The following is an 18639-nucleotide window of genomic DNA, read 5'->3' as shown; positions in this document are numbered from 1 at the left end:
CATTAAAGAAATTCACAAAGATGTACGCAATGCCACTCTTTTCACAAAATTCTGTTTGTTCTGGAAAACAGTTCTTTTTCATAAAACCTATCACTTATATTAATGTATAATCAGCTTATTATTAAATGAATTAATATTTTTAAAATTTTGCTGTTGTAAGTTTTAGTGTAGTAAGTATCTATAGATATAACCCATATAAACAAAAGCTCTTAGGGGGGTCCTCAATAATTTAAGAATATAATGCGATCCTAAGACCAAAAACCTTGAGGGCTGCTATTATGGAGCATGGTCAGAAGAGGATTTATCTTTAATATTAAGAAAGGAGGAAGATGCGAACAGGTTAGAAGGTTTTCTTCTTGGCCCACTTCCCAAGTACTAACACCACTTGAGCTAACACCACTTTTATCCTGACACAGAGCTAGTAATTTCCTCAAAGGTAGCTACTGTAGGGACACAGATGCTGAAATGAGAAGACCCATGCTATGGAACTGGATGGGCCTGAATTCAAACCTGGATTTTTCTATCTCCTAGTCATGTGGCCTTAAATTACTTGGCCTCTCTGAGTGTCTATGTTCTGTGCTGTGTAATACTTAAAAGTCCCAGGTTGTTGAGAAGATTAGACAAGACACATGTGCAGAATCTAACCCAATGCAATGCCCCTTAAACTGTAGCTCTCTGTGTGGCCAGAGCTGCCATTACTCAGTCCCCAGGGAACCCCAGGGAGACTGCATGACCTGATGAACAAACGAAGGTCTAGGTAGGATTTTCCCTAACTTTCCCCACATAGTTCCTGTCGAGGAAAACTCCACAGCTTGAAACAAGTCATTCCTGAAGCACCTTCTTCACTGCCAAACATCAAAATGTAACTTCCTCATCCTCTGAATACAGGGGTGGGATAGCAGAATAAGCACTGAACGTGGACTTAAAAAACCCAGGTCATGTTCCACATTGATTGATTGATGGATGGATGGATGGACTGACTGATTGGCTAGCTCTGTGAACTTAGGTAAGCACTTCACCTCTTTGAGCCTGTTTCCTCGCCTATAAAAAGGGATAATAAAACCAATTATAACGTATATAATTATAACAATCTGTGGGGTGGTTATAAAGGCTAAAGTAAACAATGCTTATGAAAACACCTCACAAATTGTAAAAATGTATTTGTTGTCATTAATAAATCCCATCTACTCTATGTTCAAAATATTGGTCTAGCCTAAAAAATTCCACAATGAATATTTAATCAAAATTATCTCCACACACATACATTTATTGGATGTTAACATGAAATTTGCACTAATTTTTACAAGCACACAAATGCTGTGAATGTGTTCTGGGCAATCCCCCAAATTCGTTTTTCTAGTCTAAAGCTTTATGTCAAACCCAGATAAAGAGAAACTCTAAGGCACATCAATCTTTATTTCTAAATAAACCTATTTAAAAGAGGTAATATTGATAAGAGCAGCAACAAAGAACTTTCTTAAAAAGTTAAAAATGTGGCATTCATCTGATTCTCTCCTTATGACCTGATCCTTTGGGAAGGAAAGGACAGCTCTGAGACACTGAAGAGGTGATAATTCGTAACTGCTATTAGCCGAGCTGCTGACTACATCTGAACAGGTGCTCTTTTATGTCTATTGATTTATAAGTAGGAAAAGCTGTTAGTCATAAAGTTTCTGTTTACTCCTGGTGAAATGTTAAAACCTGAGTTGTCAGGGCTGAGAGAACTGACTCCATTTTCCAGTCCAATCAAGACCAGCCAGTTTTGGTCACAGTCCACTGGGGTATCTGCATATTTGTTACTCTTGACTCCTCTTTAGCTGTGCAGTTCCTAAGGATTGATGTCAGTCCTTGTGAATATCATGTAAATTTCCCATTCCTTATTGTCTTGTTCTCGGCACAGTGGGCATTACCTGGAACTGTAATTTTACAATTCCAGATTAAAACTGATAATGTTTCACTTTACAAATAGGTAGATTTGAAACATTCTCTTAGATACCATTCACAATGGTAACAACAAAATTTCATATTTACTTACAGGGGACAATCAAAGAATTGGTAAGCCTTCATGTTTGGAGAGTTTTCATAGTTTATCCCAGGCTATATGAACAAGGTGATTTTTAGGGGTGCCTGGGTGGCTCAGTTGGTTAAGCAGCTGCCTCTGGCTCAGGTCATGATCCCAGGGTCCTAGGATTGAGTCTTGCATGGGGCTCCCAGCTTCTCCCTCTCCCTCTCCCTCTGCCACTCCCCCTGCTTGTTCTCTCTCTCTCTGTCAAATAAACAAATAAATAAAATATATTTTTTTTAAAAAGGTGATTTTTTGGGGCGCCTGGGTGGCACAGGAGTTAAGCGTCTGCCTTCGGACTCAGGGCGTGATCCCGGCGTTATGGGATCGAGCCCCATATCAGGCTCCTCTGCTATGAGCCTGCTTCCTCCTCTCCCACTCCCCCTGCTTGTGTTCCCTCTCTCGCTGGCTGTCTCTATCTCTGTCAAATAAATAAGTAAATAAATAAAATCTTTAAAAAAAATAAAAAATAAAAAAAATAAAAAGGTGATTTTTTAGATCTCTATTTATGATGTAGACATTAGAAGAGATGATGAAATGAAGTCAAGAGTCCATGAAATCATAGGAAAGATTTGGAAGCACTGGGTGTTCCATCTTAATAACTCACTTCTTCTCAGCTTTCCTTATAGTGTCTAATTCAGGAATCCTAGATGAGCACCACTGTAGTATGGGGGTCTCTGTGGCGAGGCTGGCTGGATTCAAATCCTCCCACTGCCTTTACCAGTCCCAAGAAGTTCCACAGGCCACATCTTTGGCCCTAGTTTTCCCTTTTGTAAAATGAAGATACTCATAGGACCTGCCTCATTAGATTTGTGTGGGGAAATAAGTGAGTTATTTTGTGTCAAGTACTTAGACTGGAGATGGGGCAGTCAGGAGGACAGATGTATTGGAGATTATCCGTATTATTCTTTCCCATCAGGGGTCCGTGGGCTTTACAACAGCTGGGAACCTCCTGAAATTACATGAAAAATGTCTGTGCACCTTTCTGATGAAGAGACAAAGGCTTCATCAGATTTTCCAAGAAGGTAATCTAATAACGGCATCTCTAAAACCTACAGCATTTGGACTGGGGTCTACCTTCTTAGACGTGAGTGTGTACAGACAGGCCAGAAACAAAGATAGATGTAAGCTGCCCGTATACACCAAGGCGTTAACTATGAATTCAACTACAATCAAAAGGAGTGCTCCTTCTCTTAGTGAACACCTAAGTAGTACAAATCGACGCTCCCCACCCCCACCCCCCAAACATACAAACCTGAAAATGAACAAAGGTTAACACTCCATGCGGGCGTGTGTGACGTGGACCATTAGCTGCTGGCACAGAGATTTTTGGAGGGATTGGAGGCAGTTTGGGAAGGGGCAAAACAAATGGAAATCCATCACATCTGTTGATGCTAGAATCCTAAAAATACACTGAAGTGACAATCATCACAGGATCAGATATGAGAGGTAAATGTGAGAGGAGAAAATGCCAAGAGAAGGCATTTGCAGGAGGCAACTTTATTTTCTGTTCCGGTTTTGCATTTGTCTTGCTAAGGCAGCACAGATCCTCCATGAGAAGAAAAAGACAGATGGGATGACAGAATTTTGTGGCTGTGTTTTCTGGAGCATTTACTGGAGAATTTATGACTCCTCATAGTTACTGTTAGATATGTATTTAGAATAATTTTCTGCCATGACAACAGGTAATCCTCATAAAATTTCAATCTCCAACAAGAGGGCAGGGATGTTGCTTTCCTAGCTTTTCTGCCTTTCGGTTTGCATATTAATAACCTTGAAGAGCTACTCGGTATTCTAAATAATTGAAGCTGCCTTGCTTGAAATCTACTTTATTATTGTTGGTTTTAAAATGATGAATTCTTTCTTCTCTCTGGAAAATTTTGACAACTTCCTGGAAAGGGTCTTACTGCTTCAAGATCACATCTTTGGTTCATTTAGATATTTCTAGAAACAAAATAGAGATGATGCTGGTTTTGCCTTAAGAAATATATCAACACTTGAGGTATTTTCCACGTCCAGGAATCAGATCATCAATATTTATAAAATGCCAATCCTGTGCTCAGCACAATGCTAGCAACACATATCGCTGGTGGCATCCATTTCCTTAAAGAGCTCAGAAACTAACTGGGAAAGTTCAAACAATCCCATTTGAAAAAAGAGAAAATTACTCGATAGTCACCAAGCCTCACTGTGTTCTGCCTTAGAGATGGAAGGATGAATCAGAAAGGGTTCACGCCCTCTGGAGCAGGGGAATTCTTACTAGGAATTGTTTTGGGGATAAGAGCTTATATGACTTCCAGAACTTCAAAGGAGGAGGACACAAATGAGAGTTGGCTTGGTGAAGACGTCACAGCTAAGGTACACTGTGAGGGAGAAGGATTTAGACGGACAAGTAATGGGAAGGAGTGAATGAGGGACATAGAAATGACAAGTGCTGCATGATGCACTGTGCCAGGGGCTGTCATTCAGGTCACAATCAATGTGAACAATGCCCTTGGGCATGAAAGTGTCCGACTTGTACAACCAGACCCATTGGCCCTGAAATGATCACGGCTTGTTCACGGTAAGTGGATAAAGCAAAGCATGTTTAGTAGTGAAACATGAGCGTATGCTGGGATGTGTGGGACTGGCTGAATTACGAAGGGTAGGGACTCAGGCAGAGGACACTGGATGATGCCTGGCAAGCCATAGGGAGCATGGCAGGTTTCTGAGTTGGGGAGGGATATTCTAGAAGCATGTTTTGGGACAGTTAACCAAGAAACAGGAGGCAGAGTTGCCTGGAATATAGAGAATTAGGATCAGATAGGTCAGCTTAGAGGCGTCACAGGGACACTGGGTGAGACCAACAGTCTAGCAGGAAGGCAGAGGAAAGGAGTTGGACATATTGAAAGAAAACCGAACAAGACTGATGTGGGGGATGGGAGGTGAGAGCGAAGCTTCGGGCCAAGAGGACACCTGCTTTTGATGAGCTGCCAAATGCTGTTTTGGTGCCCAGTGTCCTTCTCTAGAATCAGATAATGTCAACTCTTCAATCTAATAAACTCACTTCCCATTACTAAAATAAAACAAGAAACAAAAACAAAATATTTTTATCTTCCAGGAAGTACATTCTGGGAAACGAAACAAGGGATTTTGCGCATCGTAGTTCATTGCTAACGCTGTTTGCATCAGGGCCAAGCTAATACCCCAACAGGTTGCTAGGAGAAATTATCTTACAGAACATGTTTAAACTAAAGACAGGATTAAGGCTCTCGTCATTTTACAGAATGACCTACTTCAAAGGAAGTCCATTTAAATGAAATGGGTGGATTTATACAAGTTAGTAGGTTTACCCAGAGCCTATTTGAAATCTTCTCTTTATTTAATACTTCCATCAACTCATAGGGGAGGCTTTTCTAGATAATTAGAAGGAAAATAATAGAGTACCCCACACTTTTATTATTTCCTTTTTACTGGTGGAGGAGCAGAAGGTGAATAAGTTGGCTGAGATGCGTGGAGTGAGTCAATCACAGCCCTTTAAACCGTGGTTCCGGCCTGCAGTCCTGTGCCAGAGACCACGTAGCCCTGACGGCTGCCTCAGCACTGAGACGGTGGACCCTGAATGTTCTGATAAGTCCCTAAAGCCAGAAATGCTTCCTAGGATTTATGCACGAGTACAGAAAATGCACCAAAGATGCAACATAAAAACAGCTTCAGTGACGAAACATTTCCCAAAGTGGCAAAGACGAGTGATCTCACCGTGGAACACCTGAGAAGGTTAAGCGCATAATCGGGTAAGGCTTCGCAAAGGCACTCACAAGCAGCCTTACCTCAGAGCCATCCTTAGTCCAAAACGATGGGGTTTGGGTACAAACACTTTGCAGAAGGTTAAGGGAGCCCAGCATCCCACGCGTTACTTAACGTGCAGTTTTCTTAGGATTGTCCAGAGCAGTTGCTGCAAAGACCTGAGCCTCTGCAAGTACAAGAGAACAACCTTAGGGTTGGTGGTCCCTATTGGAAGCTGCACTGCCCACCCAGGGCAGCTTGTATTGTTCATAAGAAGTTTGCTTCTGTCATAGTCTCCAGGACTTCTGTTTAGAATCACCACCCCCCCCCACCGCGGGCAAACCAAACTTCACAGCAGTCACTGCAGCCACCCAGAAGGAAATACGCAACTCAGTTACAAGACAACCTATTAAAATCACACAACACTAATGCAAATATACCTACCAAACACACAGATATGATGCAAGAGCACAAGCCAATAAAAGCCAATAAGCATTGAAAGGATTGGGCTTTGTGTTTATGGAAGAAAAAACGCAGAGTGGTTGATTTCAGGCAAAGGCATTTACACCAGGCAGGACTGCCGAGCTCCCCTTGCCGCAAGGAGAGGCTCTGAGACATCACCAGTGGTTGGGCTACTTACCCTGTAAAGAACCCAATGCAGTGTGTCAGCTCATTACATTAGAAACCACAGCAGCATCTTCGAATATGGACGTTTCATATGCACACACAGCTGGCCAGAAAGCAGGTTATCTTAGTTTTGGTTCCCCCAGAATCACACCCTGGAATAAGAATTCTAGGGCATGTAATTTACTTGGGAGATGCTTTCAAGTGAAGAATGAAGTAAAAGAATGGAGAACTTCAACAGGGAGAGGAAGGGAGTCAAGGAAAGGTACATTATTAAGAAAGATTAAGGGAGTTAATCCTACTGGAGAACCCGGGCAGCCAATGCAGTTACTGGACTTATCCCATTTAAGGGTGAGGGAGCTGGGGTATTTATACTCCAATTCCCATCAGTCACTGGGCATCAATTCTCTGGCACTTCTAGTCCCCTGAACACTGACAGAGCAGGTTTCAGGCACCAAAATAAATCCTCCACACACAGAGATGTGATGCAGGCACGTTAAAGTCTGGCTGGTGTGTGTTGCAGGGAGCAAGCCTGAGGGAACATAGGTAGGGGATGGATAGGATCTGCCACAGAGGTCTTGCTCAGAAAATCCCTCCGTATTAGGCCAGCAGACAGTTTTTAGGCAAACATGCTCTTCTTCCCAAAGTACACCCCCCCCGACACATATTTCAAGCAGATGCCCATTTCCTATATTCTGAAGTTGCATAGCTGGAAAGAGGCAAAGGTCCAAAGAAGGAAGCGTGTAATAGTTTGCTAAGGTTGTCAAAACAAAGTGTCACAGACTGAGTGGCTAACACAACAGAAATTTATTTTCTCACAGACCTGGAGGCTAGAAGTCCAAGATCAAGGCGTCAGCTGGCTTGGCTCCTCCTGAGGCCTCTCTCCTTGGCTTGTAGATGGCCATTTTCTCCCTGTGTCTTCAGACGATCCTTTCCCTGTGTAAGTGCATCCCCGGTGTCCCTTTGCATGTCCAAATTTCCTCTTCTTACAGGCAGATTGGATCAGGGCCCACCCATGTGATCTCACTTAACCTTAATTATTTTTTCAAAGGCTCTATCTCCAGACACAATCACATTCTGAAGTCTTGGAGGCTAGGCTTGATGTCAGGAATTTTAGGGGGGAAAACCTCAGCCCGGAACAGAGAGTAACTGACACATTTTTCATTGAGATCTGTGTATATTTCTGTTAAGAAGGAAAACAGCATTAACTACGTTCAAGCAAACAATTACAGTTGACAGAAGTATATGTGGGACTCGAAGTTCTGTCTTAAGTTGGAAGAGACCTTTTACAAGTTCGTCTAGATCTCCACCCATGAGGTGTAGACCATTTGCAATGGTCCCCCTGATGTTTAATAAATCCTGGCTTTATTATATTAAATCCCACGAGCAATCTGTGAAACTTCGGAAAACAACGAGAACGGACCTCTATTGAGTGCCTCTTTGCAGCAGGGGCTCTGTTAAGCCATCTACACCTCTTTCTTGATTCCTGTGGGGGTAGGTAATGATTGCCATTTAGCAAATGAGAAAACAGGCTTAAGGAGGCAAACTCACTATATATTTTTTTTCTTTATTAAAGCAACAGAACCTACCTCCTAGCTAAGAATACAAAGACAAGCTTCACCTGCTGCAATTTTTATATTTACTTCAGTAAATATTTGAAAGGTAAACCTTTAATCACTGAGCTCAGGCCTGGTGGAAGGTGAGAAGGGGTGCGGGAATCAGTCAGCCTGTGTGCCAGCCCCAAGAGGACGAGCAACAGAAAGATGGGAGAAACGTTCTAGGTGAGAGAGAGCGAGCAGAGAGAGTGGGCACCCAGTGCAGTGCAGGGCACAGCCTCATGAGAGCTCAGGCCAAGAGGACACAGGAACGCCTAAGGGCACAGCTGAAACTGAGCCGAAGAAATTGCAGTACGGAGCCCTGAAATGGGCGGGCTCACCTACTCTTTCTCCATTCTTCTGCAGCAGGAGCTCAGAGAGTTGAGCAGAAAACTAGAGCCAGAATCCAGGTGCACGTCCACACAGAAGGTCAAGACTGGAGCACAAGCACGTTCACGCGACATTCTGTGTGGCGGGAGGCCTTGTGGCCGAGGGGGAGGATGGCAGCCCGCGACCTCAGCTTGAGCGGCAGGTGTCTGCTGCTGGCAGGCAGAGCACCTTTATAAAATTAAGGGCCAACTTTTTAAAAATGGGAGATTTCTATTGAACCCCAGCTTTTTGGCTGCTCTGGACAAATCAAAAGACCTGGGCACCCTGGCCTGCACACGTGCCCGAGAGCGGCCTCTCTTTCCCCAGCTTGCGCTCTCTCCCTCTGTCCGCAGCCCTGTCACTCCCTGTGGTTTTGCTCCGGCTGACCGCATTCCTCTCCGTTGCCTGCCTGCCAGGCCCCTGTAGCAGCTGCGGCCGCCACTTGGCTGAGTATCATGGTGATTCAGAGGACCAAGCAAGTCCACGGGATCCGTGTTTGAATCTTGGTGCTGCTGTTTTACTAGTGTGTGATCTGCGTCTCTATACATCAGCTTCTTCATCGGCTGCACTGCTGTAACAGCGTGCTCGAGTGGACAGCAACCACTTACTGTGCGTAGTGCGCTTAGCACAGCACCTGACCCTTAGAAAGCGCGAGATAGAGGTCAGCTCTTATTGCCACTGTGGTTGCAGGGTTTTGTCAGTGTGTAAGTTTGTCTTCAGATAACTACCTCCATAGAGTAAAACGCTAATGTCTGGGGCATACGTCGGATGATTATTTTTGCACTGTTCCAAAAGCAGTTCCCTCAGCCTGGCCATTTTTTGAACGGGTGTCATTGTTCAAAAAAGGCACCAGGAAAATAGTCTAGAAAAATGCTACATTTGCCAAAGGATCAGTGACATCTTTCTAGTAGATCAGGCACAAACATTTTTCTTTAAAAAAAGAAAAAAATCAATTGTGATTGTACTAAGGATTTATGCCATACCCATAGTCAACAAACAAAACTCTAAGAGATTAGGTTATAGACATCAAAATGCCCCTTCATGATAACACTTTAGACAAGATTAAAGACAGGAAAAAGGTATAACACTTCTACAATTTACATACATGAATTATATATAAATTCATAATTATTCCTCAGCTAATAATAACCCGAGTTTACATTCCTTGAATAGACAGGGATTGATTGTGTGATAAGGGGAGGAGGGTGATAAGGTACAAGGTGCCAAATGAACCCACAAGGCATTTCCGGTTTGCACTGGATAAATCCTGCATGAGATGATGGAGACTGGTCTCCCCTGAGAAGTTGCATCACCGAAAAGCGGCCAGGCCCAGGAAGGTACTTCCTCTATTCCTTTCTCTACTGTGGTGTAGAGGCTGAAACAGGGGCCAGACTCCCTGATTTCAAACTCTACCCAAGAGCAAGTCACTTAATCAAACCTCAGTTTCCCGACTAAGAAACGTATTCAATTAATGTCTCTCACATGGGGCTGTTATGAGCATAAATATACACAAAGGATACAGGCATATGACATATGCAACCGCTCAATCATGTTAGCCAATTATAAACTAAAGGTCTATCACCCCTTTAAACAAAATGTCCAGAGTGTTCATGTTCACCAGAAATGGAAGGCATTGTTTCTCTGTTGAGTTCACTGTCACCTTTGTGCCTAGAAAGGAGAAGACACACTAGTTTTTCCTCCTCCAGGGAACTACAGATTTGTGAAGGTGAAGAGGTTACATAGATTGTGGGTTTAGTGGGTCCAGATGCAGGAAAAACAGTAAAAAAAAAAAAAAAAAAAAAGGAATGGCAGAGTTGAAGCAATGGCCAACAATGGGTGATTTGGGCAGAGGGTGCCAGGAAGACAGGACGCTCAGTGACTGTGTTCGTTCTCCCTCTATCCCAGCACGACACTGGAAATGCAGAAATAGTTGTTCTTGGGCACCCAGGGCTCTGAGGGGGTGAGCGAAGATGAACATTTTTTGCCTCGTTTTGAATGATTGAGGTAAGACTTATTTATAGGGAAGTATGCGATGAGATGAGCGTTTCCACACTCATCCAACAGTACACTTTCCAATCAGCTGCGCTAACCGCGTGGAGGGCATTTTCCCAGGACTCAGAGAAAAATTAACATGATGTTTTGCCTTCACAAACAACTTCAATATTTCAATATTCTGGATTTATACCAGGCACGGGAATAACAGGCCCATGGAGACTTTGACTATTAATTCCCCCCTCCTAAGTCAGCTTGGAGAGCTTCCTCCCTGTCACAGGCAGGATGTACGGCCCTGGAGTGAAATCCTGACGGGCCCCCAGCAGACCAGCATTCTTAGCTGATGAAGCTCCTCACCTCTCTCCTGACCCATGGACTCTTGGGCAAATCTGCGGGTGAATTTTATGACTGACACTAATTTATACAGGCTTAAAGGGGGCCTTTGCTGCCTTCCAGGCTCTCCTCGGGAGAGTAAAGCATAGGAGCTGTAGCAAGAGAGTAAAGACTTGAGTAAAATGTAGGGGAGGGGCGCCTGGGGAAATCTAACTTGGAACAAATGGATTGTCGTGGTCAAGCGCACTGTCGCCGGGCTGAATTAAGATGTCAGCGCATCGGTGTACGGGCTGTCCTTCCAGTGCCTGGGACACAGCTGGGGACACAGTCATGAAAGAGAACTTCAGATGCTTGCTGGACAAGACAGTGTAGGGGCCTCAGGAGACAATAATTGGCAGCTAGAAGCAAGTGGGCCAGGGTGGAGGTGAAGAGCAGGCCAGCCTGATTTTGTTTGCCTTTTCCTGCCCATATCTGAAATAGCACGGAAGATTATCGTGCCTGAATCAACAGTGCTTAATTGGCCTATTCATCTGGAAGTGATCATTTTGAGGGCTTTATAACTTGTGTCCTACGTTGCCTTAACATGAGACGCAGGCACGGGCTTCGCTATCGCCTAGCGTGCCTCTTGCCCAGCATGGGGGCTCATGGAGGGGGTAGCCCTAGGACTTAAGCCAGGATGTCTGAGAAAGGTGGAGGAAAGCCCTTTTTACAGTTCTACCGGGAGACATAGACCGTAAATTCATGCCACTTGCTGCAAACTCAAAGCTCTCGAGCATTTGCATTTGCTTATGAAACATGGTCTTGACTTGATCAAATGAAAAACGATGTGAACCGTGCCCAGGGGTTATTTATCCCAACAGCGAAGCTCAGAGAGGCTGAGATTCTATTATCATGGATGCCCCAGTAGACCTCAGGCTCTTCTTCTCTGAATTTAAATAAGCCTGGTGCCTTTGCATTTGTCCTCACAGGTCATATTTTCAAATGACAGAATTATCTTGGAGGCTCTACTCTGGGCCCTCTGTCAGAGGGGAGGTGATACCAAGTGAGGAGGTCCAGCTCCCCAAACCAAGGGTCAGCAAACCACAGCCCATGGACCACATCCAGCCCGCCTCTTTGTTTTTTAATCAGGTTTTACCAGAACTCAGCCATGCTCATTCATTACGGATCATCTAGGGCTGTTTTCACACGACAACAAGGAAGTTGAGTACTTGCAGCAGAGACCGCGTGGCCTGCACAGCCTACAGGATTTTCCGTTCGGGTCTCTATAGAAGAAGTTTGCTGACTCCTGCCCTGCGGTATGGCCCCTTTTCCAGACCTCACTGGCATGCTTGGTATAGGGCAAGATGGAGGAGGAAGCATGACCTAAGGTACCCTTCCCCCTCCCTGTGCCCGGAGACCTCCCTTTTCACATATCTCCTCAATCCTGCTACAGGAATCATGAGGTTTTTTCTTGTTATCTTTGACCCTCAGGTTTACAGAGGTCAATGAATTCTTTAGTCTATGGAACATCCTTGGTCTATGCCAGGTCCTTGCTTTTTTTCTTTTATTTCATTTAACCCCTTCATCTTCAACCCCCCATTCTTTCTTCCCGAGGTATGTCACTCTGAAGTGTTTGATATGCGTGTACCCTTATAAAATGCGTAATGTCATTGTTTGCGTGTTTGTGTTTTTAATGCACGTGAATGATAGCATTCTGTAAATCTTGTTTCACTTCATTCTTTTTCACTGAAAACCATTTTCATTCAACACCATGTATTTAAGATTCATCTATGGCTCTTGCATACATCTAGTAATGTTTCTAATTACGTCTCAAAGCTTTTGGGGGAAAAGGACAATAGGTTCTTTTCTCAAACGTAGGGAACCACGGTGTATGAGTTCTTCATAAAAGTTGAGACATAGTAGCTCCCCAGAGAAGATACAATTTTTACAAGAAGCTTGCCACACATACAACACAATAGGATTGGTATTAATCAGTAGGATCCCTGAATTCTTTAAAAACCTTGGTGTCAAATGTAGTTTTAAGGTAGTATTTCTGATAAGCATTCAGCATATTCTCTACTAATCACTCCCCCCCCCATATCCATATAAGCTAATTTATGGCCACTTATTTCCAAATATACATTGTCTGTATTGGGTTCTGAATGAAGGCAACCAAGGTTTGGGTTTTCTCAGAAGACAGAAATTCAGGTAGACCTATCCCTGAAGAGGCGAGAAAGAGCTAGAACATGTTAGTCCCCTGACAGCTGCTTGATCAGCTCCACTACACCCCAACTGTTAGAAAAACCTACCAGGACCTTAGTTCGTGCTTGCATTCCCCCATCATGTACTGTCAGGAGAGTATGTCTGGCTCACAAGCCTTCCCAACCCTCAGGCTCCCCAGCCTCCCAGCAGGTAGGGGATTGAGGAGCAGAGAATCTCTGCAATTTGCCAGGTAAATGCTATTCAATGTTTTCCATTAGACTCAAGGGAGGAGTATTCAACTTGAACCTATCATTATTCCCACAAAATATTGTAAATAGTTTCTTTGCCAAAGCTTTTAATCTCAGGTATCATGTGCATTCATACTTTTATGTTGCTTTTGACATTGTCAAAAAAAAAAAAAAAAGAACTATGTCTTTTGACATTTGATACTTTTCCAATTTGAGAGTAGGCAAGAAAAGGGAGACTAAAACTAGGAATTTGCATGTACATTTATAGTAATGTTTGAATTATAATGATGTTAATGTTATCAGGCTCCTAATAGAGTTCCAGAAAGCTTTTGTGGAATACCTAATGGACCATTCAAATTACTACTATTTGCCCACCTCCCAATTTTAGGACATCCCTACTTTGCATTTAGGGCAGTATCTTGAGAAGCAGCAATGGTGAATTAAAATAGGGACGGATCTACTGCAGGACGTGAAGAAGTGATCTGTTTCACTGGCCGAGAGAGGGGAGTCTCTATGGAGGATGGTGGCAAGGGATGCAGCACAAACACGACCATCTCCTAACTTGTCCCAATGGGGTCCTGACCACGCCAATGGCAATTCTGGTAATTAAAGAAGGGTTCTTGATTGACCATAACTCACTGCTTGTGTACCCAATCAATACCTCCTTCAACTCAATTTCCTAAACTTGTAGATGGAATGGAGGACCTGTAGCTCAGCTCATGGTTGATTTTTTTTTATCTGAACAATGTTCCCCCACTAAAAAGTGTACACACACGCACACACACAAACACACACCCACACACACACACACACATCAGGCTTTTCAGAATAAAATAACTCAGGCCAAGTCTCTGCCTTTCTATTTCTTTATGGATCTGATTCTATCTATACACACCTCAGCATTGCAGATCGATAAATAATCTTTCCCAACTGCAATTAACAAAGGTCAAAAAAAACCTCTCTGAGGTTTAATCTGGGAAGAGCTCTACTTCTAGTTTATAGCCAAGGAGATTATACACATTAAACTGAAGTGCCCATCAGAATTAAAGGAAGAAATTCCATGAAAGGAAAAGTCTAGAATGCATCAATGAGGAAAATGTAAAAAATAAAATTATTTTAAAAGTATTTTTTAGGATAAATAGTTACAACAATGAAGATTTTCACACAGGAGATGACTATCTTATTAATCCTAACTAGGTATCTTTTTTCTTCTCCTTTTTAACCTTGAGATTGAAGAGGCTGGTTCAATCCCATGTAGCATCCAAGCACTTTTTAAACACTTCAGCAGTCAGTTATCAGTGCTTCTGCTCAGCTGTTTCTCTGCTAAGAAGGCTTCCTTTTTTCTGCCTCTATCCCCAACACAGCTTAAACTTCTGTGACAGTGCCTAACGATCTTCGTTCCACTATTTGTCATCTTCCCACCCACATTCAGAAGACACAAAATGTCAACTGTCACTTCTTTTGTTAAGAAAACCAAAAAAAATTATAACTTCTCCTGTCATCTGGGCCTAATGAACAACAAATTTTTTAAAACGTAAATGATGGGCACAAGGGAAATACCAAGTAGCATTTATGAACAAACTACACATAGAATATGCTAAATTTTATCATTAAAAAATACACAGAACTATAATTATCTCAAAATAACAACTTTAAAGTCCTAACGTATGAGTCAGAACTTTCATGAAGTTAAAGATATGAATATATAAGCTCAACATTTTTCACATCTGCTTTTAAAAATGTATTTACTGAATTCATGATATCTATACATTAACAGGTTTTCTAAAGGAAATAATAAGCCACACTACTTCCCCATTATCTGACACTTTTAGATTTTGAGCTGCAAAGAGTCTCTAAAATTTTCAAGACTGTATTATATTCCATAAGATTGGGCTCGATTGGGAAGCCATATGAGAGAGAATAAAACATTTCTGTTTGTGCCCATTGACACTGCTCAGGATATAAGCCACTAGGCTGTCCTGTTGTCTTTCTTTATCCCTCCACATTCTGCCTTGTTTACACCCTGAGCCCTAGGTTTTCCTGTCATTATGGAACTCTGTGCAGAAAAATAAAATCTATGTCTGAAGTTCATGGTCAGAAGATGGTTAGGATAATGCTTGGAGTACGGTTTGGAGGAAAAGTTTCTTTAGCATTGACTGCTTCAAAGGAAATACTTTTTTTTTTTTAAGATTTTTTTATTTTTATTTATTTGACAGAGATAGAGACAGCCAGCGAGAGGAAGAGAGAAAACACAAGCAGGGAGAGTGGGAGAGGAAGAAGCAGGCTCATAGCGGAGGAGCCTGATGTGGGGCTTGATCCCATAATGCTGGGATCATGCCCTGAGCCAAAGGCAGCCACTTAACTGCTGTGCCACCCAGGCGCCCCTAAAGGAAATACGTCTTGACTCTGATTTAACCTTAACTCTTAAGGGGTATTAGCTGGTAACTTCTATCAGGCTCCCAGCTGAGGTAGGGCCCAAATGGCAGGAGAATTCAGAACCCATATTGAATTGATAAGAATATTTCCTTTTGATGTTCCTTACTCAGATTATTTGACTGCAGATATGGTAATACAAAGGCTATGGTTAGAAACAAGCTCTACATCAGAATAATGTAATGGATTCTACTTTCTTTAGAAAGCAACATTTTAAATGCCATTAGTATCTGAAGAGTAAGTTACTTTCAAAGTGGCTAGAATGTAAGCTTCTGGAGGGCAGGGATTCTTATCTGTTTGGTCAGTAACCTGTCCCGAGAGATCAGAAGAGTTTGTGCACAATTTACGCTCAATAAATTTTTGTTGATTGAATGAAGTTAAAAGATAGAGCTCAGCTGGGTGTTTTAGGAGTCCATATTTCAAAAGGGGAGATAATGAAAGTTAGAATTGACTGTGCAAAGAGATGCCATTGGCTCCTTATAGATATTAATAGCGATGACAGGGTTTGACAGGGTTTACTTTCCAAAAGGGTTAGAGTTTCCTTTTAAGTGCAACTGACTCACAGAACTGTTGGCTGGCAAAGGAGAGATTATAGAAGCAAAAGCAGAAACATTTTAATCTGCATGTCTGAACTTCTCTAATTCTAAAATTCAATTAACCGCGGGCTTTTCCCAACTTGCAGAAAATAAAGTTAGTGAATAGTGCATGTCCAACTGTGAGTTTTTCTTCACAAACTTTTTCTTAAAAACTGTTCTTACCAACTACAAGTTGTGTATGTAAGATACTAGCATTCAGGGGCGCCTGGGTAGCGCAGTCGTTAAAGCGTCTGCCTTCGGCTCAGGGCGTGATCCTGGCGATCCGGGATCGAGTCCCACGTCAGGCTCTTCCGCTGTGAGCCTGCTTCTTCCTCTCCCACTCCCCCTGCTGTGTTCCCTCTCTCGCTGGCTGTCTCTCTGTCACATAAATAAAAATAAAATCTTTAAAAAAAATAAAAAAAAAAAAAATAAAAAAAAAAAAAAAGATACTAGCATTCAGTGGCTTAGTTTTTTCCTTTGTGGTGCTTGGCTTAAGTCAGTATGCCACCTACATTCCACCACCTGAACGTATCTAAGGACCATTATAGAGCTACTTCTTCATTGTCATGACAATCAGCAGCCTAAAGATGAGGGTCCTGGCATATAGCCCCCTTTCAGCCACAAGTAAACTATGATCTTTGAAAAGTCAGGGTTTCTCCATATCTTCACTTTATCATTTGTAAAATGAGCTTAAACCCACCGACCACCAGAAGCCAGAAGACGGGGGGACTTTTGGTATAGTACAGATCAACCTCTATACTGAGATGCAGAGCCGGGTGGGGTAATGGGGAAACCACATGTGGAAAGGCAAATGGAAACGATCTACCATTCCAATATCTTAACAGCTACTTAAATCCAACACACTATCTAGGACAATGATGGGCTCATGGTAGATAATTAATGCTTACAAACTTGACATTTTTTTTTGCCTGGTACCTTAAAGCAGAAGTCAGGACGAAGCTTGTGAACCACCTATTTTACCTACAGCTTCCAACAGTTACTATGGACAACCAGTTATAGACACATTCCTGCCATGATAGACAATCCTTTTGCCTTTCCAACTATTGTAAGGACGTACCATCATCCTCCCCACCCCCACCATCGATGCACAGGGTCAATAAATGGGTAATTGTTGAAGCTGGATGGTGGGTGCATAGTCCCTCTGTTTTCATGTATATCTGAAATTTTCCCTAATAAAAAGTTTATAAAAATAAAATAAAGCCCCCCCACTGACCATGTGAAGGAAGGTACAACCCACGGCTTTATAAACCCATCTGTTTTTTTCATTGGGTAATGGATTTGGAATTTATGGGTTATATGTTATTGGATATTTTTTTAGTTATACAATTAATTCTGTAATGACTAGTACTTAAGGCATTTTCTATGTCAATGATATATAAACAAATTATATTATAGGTAATTTTATGTGGTGATTTTAAGTTGTGCCTCTTGTTTGGTGAGTACACAAAATAACATTTAGATAACATTTAAATACCTCCTATAATTACACTGAAAAAAAAATTTCTTTCCCAGTGTTACTGAAATCAGTTGCAAATTTTGCTTCCAGATACATAAAGTACTAGAAAAGTAGCCAAAAAGAGACATGGACTCAACATGCTGCCAAAAATAATAATAGAACTTTAAATGTTAAGCAGTTTTTTAAAAAGCTCTTCTCTGGAACGAAATGCATTTACTCAAGTTGTTTTTCCCTCCATCCTCCCTCCATCCTCCTGCTTCTCATTATAGATGTGCCTTTCCGGCTGACTTCCCGATCAGTTGGTGGGCCCAGTCCTACTGAGTCAGCCAGTTGCTGCTGTTGGTATGGATGTGTGGAGCTGGTGGAAGCCAAGATGGGAAGTGGGATGGGGACTGAGCGCTCTGGGACATTTTAAATTGGGGGAAAAAAAATTGGGCAGGATTGCTGAGTTGCCATCATGAGGGCAAGTTGATTGCCCTTTATCTTCTTGTAGGTGCATGAAATGTACTGATGGTTGAGGCCAAAATTGGCCTCTTCATTTTGTTTCCTTGGTGAAAACTGAGAAGATCAAGGATTGTCCTCTGGTTGGTATCATGCTCCTCCATGCACAACTTATTCTTACCAGTGGTTTTGTAGGTCATGCAAGGGGGAAAAGCCAAGAGTTCATTTTTCCATCATCACTTAGAAGGCTTATCACGACATTTCTTTCCCATCCATTTCTCTATGTCTGGTTGTCCCTATTCATGTACTCAAAGGAAAACTGACAAGGGTATTGAGATACAATTTTGGGTATAATGATTTCCCTGGTCCAAGTTTAGTCTGGATCCTTGAGATCCTCCTCCAGTGTCAACCACTTTATGCAGAAGGCCCTCGGGGCTTTCCTTTAGGGAAATGTCCTGAAGTCAAGTTGGGTTTCAGTCAGTTTCCCCAGTTTTAAGAAGACTCATTTAATGCCACAACCTCCAAGCAGTCAATGCTAGTGCCC

General features: G+C 42.4%; 1 protein-coding gene across 8 annotated transcripts in view; it reads right to left on the bottom strand.

Annotated features, from left to right (window-relative positions):
- Positions 1 to 18639, bottom strand: part of RAPGEF5 (Rap guanine nucleotide exchange factor 5) — a 328587-nt gene that overhangs the window by 231814 nt on the left and 78134 nt on the right. For 5 of the 8 annotated variants that reach the window (XM_087860981.1, XM_087860979.1, XM_087860985.1 and 2 more), the window contains one exon: positions 5872 to 7387. The exons of 1 other annotated variant lie outside the window; for it this stretch is intronic. In XM_087860981.1, the coding sequence (XP_087717107.1) occupies positions 5872 to 5946 (75 nt within the window). In that variant the 5' untranslated portion in view covers positions 5947 to 7387. Of the gene's footprint in view, positions 1 to 5871; positions 15510 to 18639 lie in introns of those variants that run through there. 2 more of the 8 variants (XM_087860984.1, XM_087860986.1) reach the window with 2 other exon arrangements.

This window comes from Ursus americanus, chromosome 3 (genome assembly GCF_024610735.1).
Source record: "Ursus americanus isolate L20-20 chromosome 3, mUrsAme1.1.p, whole genome shotgun sequence".
Lineage (NCBI taxonomy): Eukaryota > Metazoa > Chordata > Mammalia > Carnivora > Ursidae > Ursus > Ursus americanus.
Note: the sequence above shows the minus strand (reverse complement) of the source record. Positions and strands in the feature narration are given on the sequence as shown.